General features: G+C 55.4%; 2 protein-coding genes across 2 annotated transcripts in view; both read left to right on the top strand.

Annotated features, from left to right (window-relative positions):
• The first annotated feature begins 696 nt into the window (after positions 1-696).
• On the top strand, positions 697-12022 carry ETFB (electron transfer flavoprotein subunit beta). Its single transcript, XM_077747394.1, has 6 exons — positions 697-822; positions 6386-6544; positions 6658-6816; positions 8655-8717; positions 11002-11160; positions 11809-12022. The coding sequence occupies exons 1-6, from the start codon at positions 766-768 to the stop codon at positions 11977-11979; spliced, it is 768 nt and encodes a 255-aa protein (XP_077603520.1). The 5' UTR covers positions 697-765; the 3' UTR covers positions 11980-12022.
• A 3103-nt stretch (positions 12023-15125) lies between these two features.
• Positions 15126-17067, top strand: part of VSIG10L (V-set and immunoglobulin domain containing 10 like) — an 8289-nt gene continuing 6347 nt past the window's right edge. Inside the window, exons 1-4 of the mRNA XM_077747217.1 lie at positions 15126-15201; positions 15287-16123; positions 16531-16824; positions 16984-17067. The exon at positions 16984-17067 is cut by the window's right edge and continues 153 nt beyond it. Of these exons, the coding sequence (XP_077603343.1) occupies positions 15162-15201; positions 15287-16123; positions 16531-16824; positions 16984-17067 (1255 nt within the window). The 5' untranslated portion in view covers positions 15126-15161. The remainder of the gene's footprint in view (positions 15202-15286; positions 16124-16530; positions 16825-16983) is intronic.

Raw genomic sequence — 17067 nt, forward strand, 5'->3', positions numbered from 1 at the left:
GCTGCTCCGTGTGCCTTTCTGCGGGACGCGAACGCACGTGGGCACATGGATATGAAGAGGACCGGGGACCGAGGCATGGGGTCCCTGGGGACTCAGGGAGGACATAAGCACATGATCCTATAGTGAGGAGGAACACGGGGACACGAGCTTGGAGTGGACGAGGCACACGGACTGGGAGGGGCGACGGCGATCGGGGTAGTGGGGTCAGGAGCGCACAAGGCGCTTGGAGGGGATGTAGGGACTTGCAGGGAAAACGGGTATAGGGGAACGTAAGAGGCATGGTCATGGGACGAGGAACAGGGCAAGAAATGGGGAGACAGACACAAGAGGAGGCAGGGGGCACGGGCATGGCGACTTGTAGAGTTGAGGAAAAGGCGGGGGGCTGGGGGAAGGGATAAATCGAGGACGCTGGGAAAAGTTCAGAAAACGTGGGAGGAATTCCACTCGGGGAACGTCCACCTACGCGCACGACCTTTCCCCTAGTTCCCGGCCACGCCCCCTTCTCTGGGTCCGTTTCCTTTGCCCTCGGGTCCCGCCTCTTTGTCCGAAATTCGTTCCCTATTGGTCCGAATCCTCTTGCCACACCTTCTTCCCTTCTGGGCCTCCGATTGGTCCTCTGTCGGGGCGGAGGCGGGCACCAAAGCGGTTGACTGGCTGGCGGCATGGGGCGCAGGCGCAGAGAGGAGCGGGGGGGCGGGGCGGCGAGCGGTCTGGATCTGGACGCAGAGTGAGCCAACTGACCGGGCAGCTGGCAGAGGCTGAAAGATGGCGGAGCTGCGTGCGCTCGTGGCTGTCAAGAGGGTCATCGACTTCGCTGTGAAGGTGACCGGGCCCCCCCCAACCTCCCCGAACCCCGCGGCCGTGTGCTTCCGGGGTCACTGTATGGGAGGTCTTCTGGTAACTCTGATCTCTGCTGCTCTTCCCCCAAACGTTAAAGTCACACTTGAGGGCAAAGATCAAGGACTGTGAAGTTCAGACTTCAGATCTCTCTTCATTCAGACCCGGCCCCTCTGGGGTCTTGACCCCATTCCCTTTTCTCGAGTTCTGGACCTACTGTCTTAATAATCGTGTGCAATGCAAGTTACCTACTCTATTTCTTACCTGCTGGAGGTGTCATGGCCCCTATTTAACACATGGAGAAACTGAGGCACAGACAGGTCACTCAGCGGGGATGGGATAGAGCTGAGATTTCCGCTCCAGGTCTGTCTGACTCCTCAATCCAACTAGTGCTTTGCACACAAGCCACACTTTAACCTCTAGGCTGCATTGCACACACTCTTGATTATTCCAGTACAGGGCGCTGTGGGAACCCAAAAACTTGTGTTTTACCCTACAGAGCTGCAGGGTGAACGAGGAGGCTCCTCTAGGAAGGGAGAGAGAAGTGTTTGCTGCAGATGGAATCCTGTTTGATTAAGCTGGTGGAATGACTCACATTCTTCATCAGAGGGCTTGGGGGGAAAGGAGGGCAGCGTCTCTGAGGGCCTGGCTTGCCCCCTGAGAGAAGCTGGTCTGGACAGAGGTGAATCAGACACAGCCTCTCAGGCCATGTCTCCTATTACTTGGCTTAAAGCAGATTGAAGGTGGTGACTGCTCATCCATGTGTGTCCCCACCATCACACTGGGATTCCACCTCTGTGTCCCTAGCATTGCCCAACATAGGGCTTAGCTTGCCAGAGGCCACAGGGTGCATGAAGCCAGGGCTCCCTGCCAGCCTAGGGAGTGGGGTGAGGAGGAGGTCTCGGCAACCGGACTTGGCATGGAAACTTCAGTGATCATAACTGCTAATGTTTAGTGAGTGATTACTCCAGAGGCGCAGGGCTCCAAGTCCTTGACAGAGACTAACCCATTAGTGCTTTCAGTAGCCGCTCAGTATTATCATTAATCCTGTTGGATTAATGACCCTGACAGGCTGGGCCCCTTCTTGGCTTGGACCTTTGTCCCCGCTGTGCCTTCTGCCTGGGCACCCTTCCCTCTCCAGCTCTACTTTTTTTTTTTTTTTAATGTTTTTATTTATTTCTGAGAGAGAGAGACAGAGACAGTGTGAGCAGGGGAGGGTCAGAGAGAGAGGGAGACACAGAATGTGAAGCAGGCTCCAGGCTCTGAGCGAGCTGTCAGCACAGAGCCCGACGTGGGGCTCGAACCCACGAACCGTGAGATCATGACCTGAGCCAAAGTCGGACGCTTAACCGACTGAGCCACCCAGGCGCCCCTCTCCAGGCCTACTTCTTCTACCTCCCTTGTCCTGCCTGTTGCTGACCTGTCAATCACATTAGCGTTTAGTGATTCTCCGGTATCCCTTCCTCCAGGAAGCCCCCCTGCCCCATCCCCCTCATGCTCCTTGATGTGTCCTTGGACACTCCTGCAGCCTCCTGGGCTTGCCTCTCTCAGCTCTGCTCCCACACTGAACTGGGATCCTCTGTTCACCCAGGTGTCCCTCCCCCCCACCCACGGCTCCCCCAGATCGGGTGGATGCCAGGTCTTACACACTCTGTTCCCAGCCTGGCCTATTCACCTGCTTCCAGTCTTGGCTCTCATGTCACCTACTCCGGGAGGCCGGCCCTGGACGCCGACTTAAAGCTGCAGCCCCCATTGTCCCTGTCCCCTCCCTTGCTGTAATTTCACCCATACTCTTATCTCTTTGTAAGCTCGTCTCATTTACTGATTGCTCCCTTTAGTGTCTGTCTCTCCTTCCAGAATTCCAGTTCCAGGGTGGGGAGCAGGGTCTGTCTGATGTAGACACTGCTGTCTTAGACATTGATTACATTACCAGAATTGTTCAGAGCCAACTCCAGGCCTGCTGTGTGACCTTTGGGGAGCTGCTTAACTACTCTGAGCCTTATTTTCCTCCTCCCTACGACGAGGATAACAACAATACCTCCTGAGTTGGGTGGCAGTGGAGATTGAATAAGCCCTTAGAACAGTGCCTGGCTATGGGGCGCCTGGGTTGAAAGTCTAACTTTGGCTCAGGTCATGATCTCACGATTTGTGGGTTCGAGCCTGCGTCTGGCTCTGTGCTGACAGCTCAGAGCCTGGAGCCTGCTTCCGATTCTGTGTCCCCCCCACTCTCTCTGCGCCTCCCTCGCCCCTTGCGCTCTGTGTGTGTTTGTCTCTCTCTCAAAAATAAATACACGTTAAAAAAAAAAGAAAAAAAAAACCAGTGCCTGGCTCATGGTAAGTATGGGGAGCACACAGTGAGTATTATTGGTAATACTAGTAACGCGAGTTCATTTAGTCATTTGTTCAGAAACAGATGCTCTGCTCCGTTTGTGTCCGTGTGCACGTCTGTGACCGTGTGTCTAGGCCATTCATCAGTAGGCATCTGGCAACCCAGTAGCCCTCAGTTCTGGCCAGGGCTATGCTTTCCCTGAGGCCGATGAGGCTGTACCCTCCAGAGTTGCTTTCAAGGCCTGGGGAGAGGCTGAGTCAGTTTTGCATTCATGATTTGGTATGCATTTTCTTTTTATTTATTTATTTTCTTTTTCTTATTTTTAATTTTTTTAATGTTTATTTATTTTTGAGAGAGAGAGAGGAAAGCACGAGCAGGGGAGGGACAGAGAGAGAGGGGCGGGGAGACACAGAATCCAAAGCAGTCTCCAGGCTTCAAGCTGTCAGCATTGAGCTCAACGTGGGGCTTGAATTCATGAGCTGTGAGATCATGGCCTGAGCCAAAGTTCGAGGTTTAACCGACTGAGCCACCCAGGTGCCCCAACATTTATTTATTTTTTAAATGCCTTATTTATTTTTGAGAGAGAGAGCACAGCGGAGTGGGGCAGAGAGAGAAATGGACAGAGGAGCTAAAGCAGGCTCCGTGCTGACAGCAGCGAGCCCGATGTGGGGCTCGAACTCACAAACGGTGAGATCATAACCCGAACCGGAGTCAGACACTCAACCGACTGAGCCCCCCAGGCACCCCGGCTGCATTTTCTGAAAGACGATCTTCCAAAGGACGGAAACTTCAGGCCCCAGAAAACCTGTTTCCATCTCTGGGCCTCACCCTAGCCAGGCACGTGTTCCTCAGTCACATGTTCCTCCGTTCAGGGAGCACATGGCATTTTCCCCTTCCTCCTGTTCCTTCCGTTCTCGGGATGGCCGTCACCTCCTCTTCTTTCAGGGCTCACGTGTCACCTCCGTGAGGATGCCTGCCCCAGAGGCTGTCTCCGTGGAAGGGTCTCAGAGCCCTGGCCACTGCCTGGTCGTTGGTTGCGGGCGTCACGCTCTGGCCACCACCTCCCTGTGTGGCCTTGGCTGTCCTGGTCGCTCTGTGTCCTGCGTGCTCTGTGCTCTGCCCAAAGCCCCAGAGCGACTTGCTTGATGGACAAAACTAGGGGGCAGAACCACAGAGAAGTCCCTGAGCTGTGTCAAGAGTTCAGGGTCAGCTTTCAGAAGTCACTTTATAAACACCTGCTCCCGAGTCATGGGCCACGGATAGTAGGACCGGCTCTCCTACCTCTTGAGGGCCCATTGGGCATCTTGGCGAGTCTTATGATTCCCAGGTCAGACTTGGAGTTAGGCCCCTGGTCCTGCCGCTTCCTTGCAGTGTGGTCCTGGGCAAGGCCCTTGACCTCTCTGTGCTTCGGTGGCCCCATCTGTACAATAGTGGTAGTGATGGCAGTGACTGACCTCCTAGGCTGTTAGGACAGTACATGAGTTAATACACGTAAAGCCCTTGGGGCCGATCGATGCCTCCTGGAGATCATGGCTGTTTCTTTTCTTTTCTTTTTTTAATGTTTTATTTATTTCTGAGGGAGAGAGAGCGAGAGAGAGAGGCAGCATGAACAGGGGAGGGTCAGAGAGAGAGGGAGATACAGAATCCAAAACAGGCTCCAGGCTCTGAGCTGTCAGCACAGAGCCGGATGCGGGGCTTGAACCCACAAACCGTGAGATCAAGACCTGAGCCGAAGTTGGATGCTTAACTGACTGAGCCACCCAGGCGCCCCGGGTCATGGCTGTCTCTGTTGAAGGTTAATATTTTGTTGCGTCTTTAAGAGACAGACTGGAAGCTTCATGCTGACTCATCTCCTTTGATTTATAAAACCTCAATATTTAAAATAATTTGGAAAAAAAACAGACTAGCATTGAATTTTCAGACCAACCATTGTTTCCTGATTTATATAATTTATCTAAACAGTGCTCTTGAAGCTTCAGGTCCTCTCTGGGCTAAAAGGTCTCCCGTGGAGAAGATGAGTGGGCACGTTCCCCAGTGCGGGTGCTAGAGAGCTCTCATCCCCTCCCGCCTGGGAGCCGGGAGCTTGGTGCAAGAGCAGGCTNCCAGGCGCCCCTTTTATAGTTTATTTTTGAGATAGAGACAGAACATGAGTGAGGGAGGGGCAGAGAGAGAGGGAGACACAGAATCTGAAACAGGCTCCAGGCTCTGAGCTGCCAGCACAGAACCCGATGCGGGTCTTGAACCCACCAACTGCAAGATCATGACCTGAGCTGAAGTCGGACGCTTAACCAACTGAGCCACCCAGGCGCCCCTTATTTTTTTTATGTTTCTATTTATTTTTGAGAGAGAAACAGAGACCAAGCACAAGCGAGAGAGGGGCAGAGAGAGGGAGACACAGAATCCAAAGCAGGCTCCAGGCTCTGAGCTGTCAGCACAGAGCCTGATGGGGGACTTGAAGCGACCAACGGTGAGATCATGACCTGAGCCACCCGGGCGCCCCTGCAAGTGTTTGAGCGGTTCTAATGCAGGTTCTCACGTGTGCATCTGACGGGTTCTTCCTGTGCAGGGGCCTGCAATACGCCACGTGCCGCGTTAGGCCTGCGAGTACAGTCGTGAACAGCACTGCCAGAAATCCCTGTCTTCGGGGACTTGACCTTCTGGGGGACAGAAGATTGATAGTAAATCTGAATGAGTATAGTGTAGATCATGGCTCAGGTCATGATCTCATGGCCTGTGAGCCTGTGAGCCTGCTTCGGATTCTGTGTCTCCCTCTCTCTGCACCTCCCCCACTCACACGCTGTCTCTCTCTCTCTCTCTCTCAAATATAAAACATTAACAAAAATTAAAAGAAAATGCCACGGTATGGTGTACAAAGCAAGGGTAAGTATTGTTCAGTAAACCTCACATTGTGGTGGCACTTATGTTTATCTACAAGTATATGTTATGTATTTGTAATATATCTGGAGAATGGTGATATGTATTTCTCCCCGTGGGTTATGGTAAACGAAAATTGGAGAAACATGCTTTCAGGCCCAAGGAGCAGAGCCGTGACAGAGCAGGACGAGATGTCAGATGTCCCCGGTGCTTAGCATGTGTCCGAATGACACGATGAGAAGGTGACCCTCCACCTGCCTGTGGGACCCTGGGCAAGGCCCTGCCCCTTTCCCTGTCGGCCGTCCCCTGACCCTGACCCTGACCCTTCCCTTCCTGGCCGGGCAGATCCGCGTAAAGCCTGACAAGACGGGCGTGGTCACCGATGGCGTGAAGCACTCCATGAACCCTTTCTGTGAGATCGCCATGGAGGAGGCCGTGCGGCTCAAGGAGAAGAAGCTCGTGAAAGAGGTCATCGCTGTCAGCTGCGGGCCTGCCCAGTGCCAGGTGGGAGAGGGGGCCGGGACCCTGAGTCCCGGGTCTCAGGGAGGAGGGAATGAGACTAGGCTCCTGGCTACCCCTTGGGGCTGCAAGCCAAGTGGAGTCCCTTCTCCTGGCAGGAGACCATCCGCACTGCTCTGGCCATGGGCGCCGACCGGGGCATCCACGTGGAGGTGCCAGCTGCCGAGGCAGATCGCCTGGGTCCCCTGCAGGTGGCCCGCGTCCTGGCCAAGCTGGCGGAGAAGGAGAAGGTGGACCTGGTGCTGCTGGGCAAGCAGGTAAGTGCGCCTGCCCCTCCCCCCACCCCCTCGTTCACATCCCTGCTCAGGACTGGGGGGCAGGGGGGCAGGAACTGAGGCTGCAGGGGACCAGGCTGGGCGAAGTTTGAGCAGGGTGAGCAGGGTGCCTGGGGGGGAGGGTCCTATGGGCTTAAGGTCGGAGCCCTGGGGGTCTGTGTGGGGGAGAGGGAGGCTTGATGGGACAGAACAGAGAGACTTGTGGCTGGAGGGGCAGCGCTTGAGCTGTAGGGAGTGAGTGGGTGCAGAGAGGAGGTAAAGGCAGTGCTGGGGTCTGGCTGGGAGGGACAGAGAGGAAAGTTCTGGAAGAACTGAGGCTGTGAGGAATAGGCTGGAAGGGGAGAGACTGGAGGCCAGGGGTTTAGGGAGGAGCTTGGGGCTAACCTTGAGCGTGCACCGCGCCTGAGGCAGGCGTGAGTCTGGCTCAGCTGTTCCCTTTGGAGACTGGGCAGGCGACAACCTTCCTTTAGGTAGCCTGCCCACACCCTCCCATTTGAGGCAGACATTTGTGGCCTCACCCGAGGGAGGGGCAGAGGATCTTCAGAAGAGCCCCAGACAGAGAGCAGTGGGAGGGGAGAGATCTAGGGGCAGGAGCTTAGGGACACGGAGGCTGACAAAGAATGTCAGAGACTGAGGGATCAGATGGGGCACCCGGATGGCCTGGGAGACTCAGAGATAGAGCCAGGGCCCTGGTGGGAAAAGACAGGGATCCCAGCAGGCTGGATCGGTCCCTGGGGAGAGGCGGAGGCTGATGAGTCTATATCGGTTGTTGGGCGCCCTGCCCAGCCCTGTACAAGTCAGACAGTGGAAAACAAGAGAGATACAAGTCAGTAAGCTGAGGCAGGGGGCTTAGCGAGAGAACGGGCCATAAAGGCACAGTCTGGGTAGGGTTCAAGGCTCTGGGGACCCAGGTCTCTCGCCAGCTCCCCAGGACACTGGGGCTGGCATCATGGCCTCTCGATGCCCCCTCCGTTCTCTGGTGGGTCGCAGATTCATGTCCTGCCTGCCCTGATTGTCAGCGACAGTTTCTGGGGCCAGGGCCTCCAACTGGGAAGATACAGGATCAACTGGTCAGGACAGTCTTTGCTGTAGGTGGCAGGGTCAAACTCAAACTGGCAGAAGCCAAAAAGTGAACTGTTAGCCCATATAAGCAAGCTTCAGGCATGGCTTGATCCAGGGTCACATGTCAACTCTGGGCTCTGCTCCTCTATCTTGTTTTTACTCTCTGCATCTCCAGGCTCACATCCCAGGAGCCTAGCAACGTCAGCAGAAACAAAAGAGCCTCTTTCCCAGGGGCTCCGGGAATACTTCCAGAGCTGACTCTTCATTGGTCCAGCTTGAGTCAAGTACCAATCCCTGAACCAATCACTAGGGTCAGGGGATAGTTCTCATTGGCCCCGATCCTACTCATTCAGTTCCCCAGTGTGGCTGGCCCAGGGCCTGGCTCATGGGAGGCTTCTGTGAGTTATACTGGTGGCAGAGATTTGGCACTGGGTGGGGACGCTGGGTGTCCTTGTGTGCCCCTGGACAGGTGACGGCCTCTCACCAGGCCCAAGCGAGGGGATGGGGATCCTTCTAGTCCAGGAAGCAGCAAACTATGGCCCATGGCCACCGCTGATTTTATAAATAAAGTTTTATTGGAACACCACCACCCTTGTTGCTTTACACAGGCACATTTCTGCCTGTGGCTGCTCGTGTACTACCGTGGCAGAGTTGAATAGCTGTGACAGAGACTGCATGTTTGGAAAATACTTGCCAAAGGCCCACATGGTGTGTGAAAAGACCCCTTGTCATACACTCTTCTCTCTCTCTCCACTCAGGCCATCGATGATGACTGTAACCAGACGGGGCAAATGACCGCTGGATTTCTAGACTGGCCACAGGTGAGGTTGGATGGGGAGTGCCTTTGGGGGCCGGGCCCGGGGCTCAGAACAGGGCCACCCTTGTCCCTGCCCTTCTGGGGGATGACATGTGTAAAGATGGCCCTCCTGCAGGAAGGAGAAGTGCACAGCCAGGACACAAGGCCTCATCCGGGCCTCTGGTGCTCTGCTTTCAGCCCTGTCACTCTCTAACTACACCAGACTCATCCCTGCCTCAGGGCCTTTGCACTTGCTCAACCTAGAATGTGGTTCCCTCAGATTGCCTCATGACTTTCCCACTCTCTCCTTTGGTTCTGTGCTCAGCCATTACCTCTTTAGAGAGGCCTCCCTTACCCATCCCTGTATGAAATCCGCATGCTCCCTCCTCAGTTCCCCCACTCTCTGCCGCTGCCAGTCCAATAGAGAAGCAAGCCACCTAGGTAATTTAGAATTTTTCACAGCCAGATTAAAGAAGTAAAAAGAATCAGGCAAAATGAATTGCACTAATATTTTATTTAACCTAACACATCTAAAATATTATCATCTCAACATATAATCAGTATAAAAACTCCTGAGCTATTTCACATTCTTTTTTTGTTTTTCTTTTTGTATGGCATCTTCAGAACTCAGTGTGGATTTTATTTTATTTTATTTTATTTATTTTTTTAAGTTTATGTATATTGTGAGAGAGAGAGGGTGTGAGTGAGGGAGGGACAGAGAGAGAGGAAGACAGAGAGAATGCCAAGCATGCTCTGCTGTCAGTACAGAGCCCGAGATGGGGCTTGAACTCACAGTCCGTGAGATCATGACCTGAGCCGAAGTCAAGAGTTGGACATTTACTCGACTGAGCCACCCAGGCGCCCCTCCGGTGTGGATTTATTATCTACAGCACATCTCCGTTCAGATGCTGAATTTCCATCAAATACTTAATTTAGACTCCTAAAATTCACAGTTGAAAGCATAGATTCACACACCCGAAGTTCTTCCAAACAGATTTAAAAGTTTTCCAGTGATGGCATGGAGTATCTTTTTTTTTTTTCCTTCATGTTTATTTGTTTTTGAGAGAGAGACAGAGAGAGACAGAGTGCAAGTGGGGGAGTGTCAGGGAGAGAGGGAGACATAGAATCCGAAGCAGGCTCCAGGCCCCGAGCTGTCAGCACAGAGCCTGATGTGGGGCTTGAACCCATGAAAGGTGAGATCAGACCTGAGCCGAAGTCATTCGCTTAACCAACTGAGCCACCCAGGTGCCCATATGTGCTGACAGCCTGCTTGGGAATCTCTCTCTCCTCCTTCTGTCCCTCCCCTGCTTGCGTGCATGCACATGCTCTCTAAACAAACAAACACGTTTTAAAAAATAAGTAAGATGAAAAATTCCATCCCTCAATCGCACGAGCCACATTTCACGTGCTCGGAAGACACGTGAGTCCAGTGATTACCGTTATTACTTGGCCACCGGTTATTTGGTTCCCAGCCGTCTTCCCGGCCGGGATAAATGCCCACGAAAGCCGGGGGCCTTGTTGGTCATGATCGCTGTGTATCCCCAGGGCTGGCTCGTGGGGCGCTCGGATGAGACTAGGAGTGACGGGGCATCCCAGCTAAGACTTGAAAGGTTTGTCCAGTGAATAAGCAGGTTGGTTAGACAAAGAGGGTATAGGTGCATCAGGAAATGCCGATTCAGGACTGAGGCACAAGATGGGCCTAGGTGAGAGTGTGGGCGCTGAGCAAAGAAGATGGAGTCCCAGCGGATGTTTCTGGGGTCAAGGTGAGCATGTGAGGCTGTTGTTAGCCCAGCAGAGGCGCCTGGCAGGGAGCTCCTGGGGACCGAATGGTGGGTAGTGGGAGCATGACATGGAGCCTAGAGCCAGACTGCCAGCCCTTGGGTGAGAGTGAGCACATTTTTTAGCATCCCTCTGCCTCAATTTTCCTCATCTGTAAAGTGGGGATAATAGCATTTACCTTATAGAGTTCCAGTGAGGGCCTGATGACTTAGTGCTTATAAGTTGTTTACACTCAATACGTGTTCATCATTATTAAGGTAGGTTAATAATAGGTAGGAACCTAACTGGCAGGTTCAGGTCATTAAGACCTACACATTGGCTCCCAGTGAAAGTACAGGTACCCTCCCTTAGATTTTTGAGATTCCCTTTCTGTGGCTTCCTCCTGTTTATGAACTTGATGTCTACAGGTTACCTTGTGGGACTCTCTCTTCTGTTCTCTCATTCATTTGCTCACCTGTGCACCTGTGCGTGCACTCACAAGGCTCTGTGCCCGCCGTGAGTTAACTCCACCCACCCTCCCATCTCCCCAGGGCACTTTCGCCTCCCAGGTGACACTGGAAGGGGACAAAGTGAAAGTGGAGCGGGAGATTGATGGGGGCCTGGAGACCCTGCGCCTGAAGCTGCCTGCCGTGGTGACCGCCGACCTGCGGCTCAACGAACCTCGCTATGCCACGTTGCCCAACATCATGGTGAGTGCTTAGCAGAGGGGTCGCTGAGGGCCCAGGAGTGGATGAGTGCATTGCGGGCCCAGGGATGGGTGAGCGCATTGTGGGCCCAGGGACTTCTCATACAAAGGAAGGGATCATCACCCTGCTGAAATGAAGAGTTCACGTTCATCATGGCTTGTAGGATGGGTTCATTGGGTCATTTTAGCCAATAGGGAGAGTTTAGTATGGCATCTCAGCCAATAGGAAGGGCATCATCTCAGCCAATCGCCAGGGTACAGTGAGTTATCTCAGCCAATAGGAAGGGTACAGTGGATCATCTCAGCCAATAGGATGGGTTCAGTGAGTTATCTCAGCCAGCAGGGAGAGTTCAGAGGGTCATCTCAGAAGGGTAGGTTCAGTGGGTCAGCTCGGCCAAGAATCCATTGAGCTATTATTACTGCCAGAAGGTTGGCAGCTAGCAGGAGACCCTCAGTAGAAGGGCTTCCCAGTACATGCCTGCCAACAAAGTTATCTGTACTGGGCCCTGTAACAGGTCACGTGTGTCTGGGTAGTGGGTAGGGCCTGATAAGTTTGGGCAATGGGATTGGTTCTGTAGACGTGGCCCTGGGGGGGAGGGGGGGGGTGGCAGCGGCTTCAGCAGCCCTGTGAACTGTGGCTGCCCCTGTGCAGAAAGCCAAGAAAAAGAAGATTGAGGTCATCAAGCCCGGAGACCTGGGTGTGGACCTGACCTCCAAGCTCTCGGTGGTTAGTGTGGAGGACCCGCCCCAGCGGACGGCCGGCGTCAAGGTGGAGACCATGGAGGACCTGGTGGCCAAGCTGAGGGAGACTGGGCGGATTTGAGGCCCTTCCCTGAAACTCAGCAATAAAACTATGACCCTCTCGACGACTGTCTCTGTTCACTCATTCCGTGGAGAGCTGTTCTTTGATTCATTCAACAGACATTTACTTAAGTCTCCTGCGTGCCAGGCCCAGTGCTGGATGTCGCAGGGGGACCCAGGTGAGTCGCATCCAGTCCCTGAGAAGGTTCCATGTTAAAGGAGGGGATGGATGTGGGCAGAGCCAGCTGTAAGCAGAGGTGACACCGCCCCTTGGGAGCCCACCTGGGGCGACTGAGCTGGAATGTGGGGTCAGAGACTTCCTGGAAGACAGCATCTTAGCTGACTTCCTGAAAGACACATGCCAGCGAGGGGCGGGGTGAGTCAGACTGCAGAGTTTTTGCCAGGACTTTCAGGTGCCAGTCCCCTGCTGAGACTCAGAGCACAGGAGACAAGGAGGCAGGGAGTTCTCGTTCTGCTTGGGAACACAGACAAACAACCCTTCAGGTGGGGATGAAGCGCTGGGGCCTGGAGTCAGACTCTGATTTTGTTATTTTATTTTTTAAAGTTCATTTATTTATTTTTGAGAGAGAGAGAGAACACGCACACATGAGCGCACAGAGGGGCAGGGAGGGAGAGAGTCCCAAGCAGGCTCCACGCTGTCAGCGCAGAGCCCAATTCGGCTCCATCCCATGAACTGTGAGATCATGCCCTGGGTGCCCCCAGACTCGGTGATTTCAGACCCTCCCTCACGTTTCCCAGCTGTGGGATCTTGAGTGAGTTACCTGTATCTCTGAGTTTCCTTTTCCTCATCTGGCTGACCCAAATAGGAAGAGCTTAGTGTAGTGGTTAAGGACTTGGGGTCTGGATCCTGAGGCACTGGCAAGTTCCTGCTCTCCAAACCCAGATTTCCTCCTCCCTCAGGTGGCATTAGCAATAATACATGTTTTCTGGTTGGCTGATGAGGCATAACAACCACCCCAAAAGTCGCTGACTTAAACCCACTATCATTTATTTTGGCCATAAATCTGAGAGCTGGGTGGGGCTTGGCGGGAGAGCTCCCCCCTCCTCCACGCGGCGTAGCTGGGGCCTCAAGTGGGGCCCCGGGATCGACATCCCAGATGGCTTGGTCGCGTGGCCCGCATGCTGGCCAGGGTTGTGGGCTTGAGCTGGCCGTCACCAGGGGCCATGATTCCTCCCCATGGGGCGATTCCTCCCTGTGGGGCTGCTCGAGCTTCTTCCCGCATGGCGGCTGGGTTCCAGGAGGGAGTGTTCCGTGGCAGTTGAGTGGATTATGCCCGTCTCAGGGCCTCCAGGCATACTGGCATGGGATCACTTGTGCCGAGTCAGAGGCTACCTGGGTCCACGCGGAGGGCACGTACACTCCATAAGGGAGGAATTTGCCGGCATCTTTAAGCGACAAAACTTCCCCCGTGAGGTTTTGAGGGAATTAATGTAGCATCTCCAGAAGCACACCTGACACGCAGAAAGTGCTCACTGTATAGTATTGCCATTGTCATTACCATCAGCACGGTGAGAACTCCCTGCATAAGCTCAGAGGACTGGATGCTGAGCAGAGGTCCTAAGCCCAGCATGGAGTGGCAGCTTGCTTGCTTTTTGTTCTTTTTTTCCCCAAATATTTTATGTATGTATGTATGTATGTATATTTATTTTTGAGAGACAGAGCACGAGTTGGGTAGAGACAGAGAGGGAGACACAGAATCTGAAACAGGCTACAGGCTCTGAATTGTCAGCACAGAGCCCGTTGCAGGGCTCGAACCCACGAACTGTAAAATAACCTGAGCCGAAATTGGACGCTTAACCGACTGAGCCACCCGGGCACCCCGTGGGGTAATAGCTTTCTGAAGGAGTGAGTAGTCTGACCACCCTGAGCCCAAAGCCCAGCTCCTCTCTCTGGCTGTGCAACCTTCTGCAGGTCCCTTGACCTCTCTGAGCCATTGTCTCCTAGCCTGCATAACATGAGGATAATGACATCCAGCTCACAGGGCGTTGGGAAGTGTTCGGCCAGTTAATGCCTGGGAAGCATTTCACATGGTTCCTGGCACGGGAGAAGTGGTAATTATTGTTATGATTCTTAATCAAGTGAGGCTGCAGGACAAGTTGTGGGGGGGCAAGGGAGTGAACAGAACATTCCAGGCAGAGGAAGCGGCCTGCCAGTCTGGGAGGGGAGAGATGGGGGCATAAGAATGGCAGGATATCCAAAGAGTGAGAGGGTGGAGGGTGTGGCCGGAGCAGGTGGGTCTGGGCCACTCAGGGTCTGGAAGCGTCCCTGGATGTCTCCTGAGGGCACAGGGGAGCCGCGGGAGGCTCAGGGGCAGAGAGAGGGGCCATGTGCGGATCCACGGACTGGCACTGGCAGACTTGGAGGCTGGAGGGAGGAGTCGGGGGAGAGGATGGGGCCTGTGCTAGGCCTGGCCAGTGGGAACCCAGACAAATGGGTGGGACAGAGAGATTCAGGGGACAGAGCAGGAGGGGAGGGGAGAGAGGAGGGAAGAAGCCCCCCAGCCTCTGTATGGATGGTGGAACCGCACTTGAGATGGAGAGCCCAGGAAGGGGGTTGTGTTGCAGGGAAGACGATGAGGTTAATGGGATGCAGGGCATTTGAGGCCCCGGGGTGGGGGTGGGGGGGACAGAGAGGCAGCTATGGGTCTCTGGAGAGGTGACTGGGTGGGAGTGAGCCAATTGAGACTCGGTTCTGAGGGCAGCAGGGAGCCATGGGAAGAGTTGGAGCAGGGTCAAATGCAGGTCTCTGAGGCTGCAGCCAGGATGGAGTGGACTCATGGCAAGAGGCTGAGGAGGAGAAAGCCTGAACTGAGGCCAAAGCCATCAGAGGTGGGGCTCTGCAGGGTCACCTCACCCTCCTCCAAGAAGTCTTCCTGGCTTCCTCCCCCACAGGTTTGCTACCACCACGTTTCCTCTGGGGCTCCTTTCTCGCCATCTTCACCTTGCGTGTGGGGAGTGCAGGAGTCAAATGGGGCCAGCTGATGAGCACCAGTGGGCTGGGGTGGCTGGCTCTGCCACTGGATTGGGGGTGAGGGGTGCAGGTGGGGAACCCTGGCACCTCCCTCTGGGTCTGGCTTCCTTCCCCACCCAGGAAGCTACCAGTCCTGTCAGACTTGTCGACCTGGGAGGCAGGTGCTGGCCCTGGAGTCTCGCTCCAGTGTCGTCACGGGAGCGGCCAACACCATGGACACCTCACGGGCTCTGCTGCTCTTCCTGCTCCTGGGTAAGTCCCCTGCTCAGCCCCTTCCCCACCAGTCCCCTCTCTCGGCAGCCCCCCGATGCCCTGCCTTCCCCTCCTCTCCTTGCAGCCTCCGGAGCCGGGGTCCTCGCCCACAGGGCCTCTTCTGGAGTTCAGCAAACCAATTTCTCCTCGGACTCAGAAAGTTCTTCCCAGGACCCACGTTCGAAAGTCTCCTCCACCAAACCCCCCAGCTGGAAATTTCCAGATCAGTCTCCAGCTTCCAGAACCACTGCTGCTATCCCTCAGCCCAGACAGTTTCCTGAGGCCTCGAATTTTAATGAGGTGCCTAGGCCCTTCCGGTCTCATGTTTCTGCTGAGGGCCAGAAGTTGAGCCTGGATCTTACCTTCCCTGAGGGCCTTGGTTCCGAAGTATTTTCTGATATCCCCAGTTCTCAAGTTCCTGCTGAAGACTCGGAGCCCTCCTTCTCGGTTAAGGCCCCAGCTTCAAACATTTCTGCTCAAGTCCCGGATACTGAAGTTGCGACCCCAGGTTCACAATTCTCCCCTGAGGACCAGGATCTTGAAATTTCTGCCCAGAACCCTGAATCCAAAGTAACTGCGGTAGCCCATCCAGTGGGAAGCTTCCCCCAGCAAGTAGGGAGGCCTCTGTCAGTGCTAGTGGGCACCGCCATCCAGCTGCCTCTGGTTCCGCTTCCCAGCCTTGGCCCGCCTGCCCTGGTGGTCTGGCGCCGAGGCTCCAGGGTGCTTGCAGCTGGGGGCCTGGGGCCCGGGGCTCCCCTGATCAGCTTGGATCCTGCTTACCGGGACCGCTTGCGATTTGACCAGGCCCAGGGGGGCCTGGAACTTGCCTCTGCCCAGCTAGAGGATGCTGGGGTCTACACTGCAGAGGTCATCCGGGCTGGCGTCTCCCAGCAGATTCGGGAGTTCACGGTGGGTGTGTATGGTAAGTGGGCACTGAGGTCCCGAGTGCGGGCCTTCAGGCAGGTCACTGCTGTCTGACCTGTTTTCTCCCCTGAGGAAGGGGTCCCTGGACAGGGGAGGGAGGACTTCTGGGCTGGAGGGAGGAAGGATAATAGGGGCTGGGGCCCAAGGCAGGGGTTCTTGAGAGCAATTGGGCCTGGGGGTCACACTCCTGGGGGCTTGGAATCATGAGTCTCTTGAGAGGAGAGAGATTGGTGGGGGGAGGGAGGGGGAGAGTGCGGGGACTCAGACTTCGTGGGTCTATGAGGAGGAGGAATCCTGGGCTTGGGGCCCGGAAGTTCTGGCTGTGGGGAGGCCGGGGCCTGGAGTCCTGGCTCTAGGGGATGAGGGCCCAGGGACCGGTCCTGAGCCCCACTCCCCTTCTCCCAGAGCCCCTACCCCAGCTGTCTGTGCAGCCTGAGGCCCCCGAGGTAGAGGAGGGCGCGGCCGAGCTCCGGCTGCGCTGCATGGGATGGGGGCCGGGTCGCGGGGAGCTGAGCTGGAGCCGCGACGGACGCACCCTGGAGGCAGCGGACCCTGAGGGAGCGGAGCCACCCCGGATACGCACACAGGGCGACCAGCTGCTCATCGGGCACCCTGTGCGCAGCGACCACGCCCGGTACACTTGTCGCGTCCGCAGCCCCTTCGGCCACGCGGAGGCTGCGGCCGACGTCAGCGTCTTCTGTGAGTCTGGGTATGCCTCCGGCCGGGGACTGGGATCTGGGAGCTCGAGGTCCCAACTCCCTGGGGAGGAGGGGGTTGTTGGAGGTCTCGACCTCGTGGGTCCTGGCGGAGTCCCGGGTGACCCCAGCCCTCCCGGTTCCGACCCATTCCTCCACCCAGACGGCCCGGATCCGCCGGTCATCAAGGTCTCCTCGGACCGCGACGCCACCCCCGCCCTCTATGTCACGGCGGGCAGCAACGTGA

The sequence above is a fragment of the Crocuta crocuta genome, unplaced genomic scaffold (assembly GCF_008692635.1).
Source record: "Crocuta crocuta isolate KB4526 unplaced genomic scaffold, BGI_CrCroc_1.0 scaffold334, whole genome shotgun sequence".
Taxonomy (NCBI): Eukaryota; Metazoa; Chordata; class Mammalia; order Carnivora; family Hyaenidae; genus Crocuta; species Crocuta crocuta.

Coding starts and splice junctions, on each gene's coding strand:
- ETFB (XM_077747394.1), top strand. CDS start 766: ATGGCGGAGCTGCGTGCGCTCGTGGCTGTCAAGAGGGTCATCGACTTC. Junction 6,545..6,657: donor GCGGGCCTGCCCAGTGCCAG/GTGGGAGAGGGG, acceptor TTCTCCTGGCAG/GAGACCATCCGCACTGCTCT. Junction 11,161..11,808: donor CCACGTTGCCCAACATCATG/GTGAGTGCTTAG, acceptor GCCCCTGTGCAG/AAAGCCAAGAAAAAGAAGAT.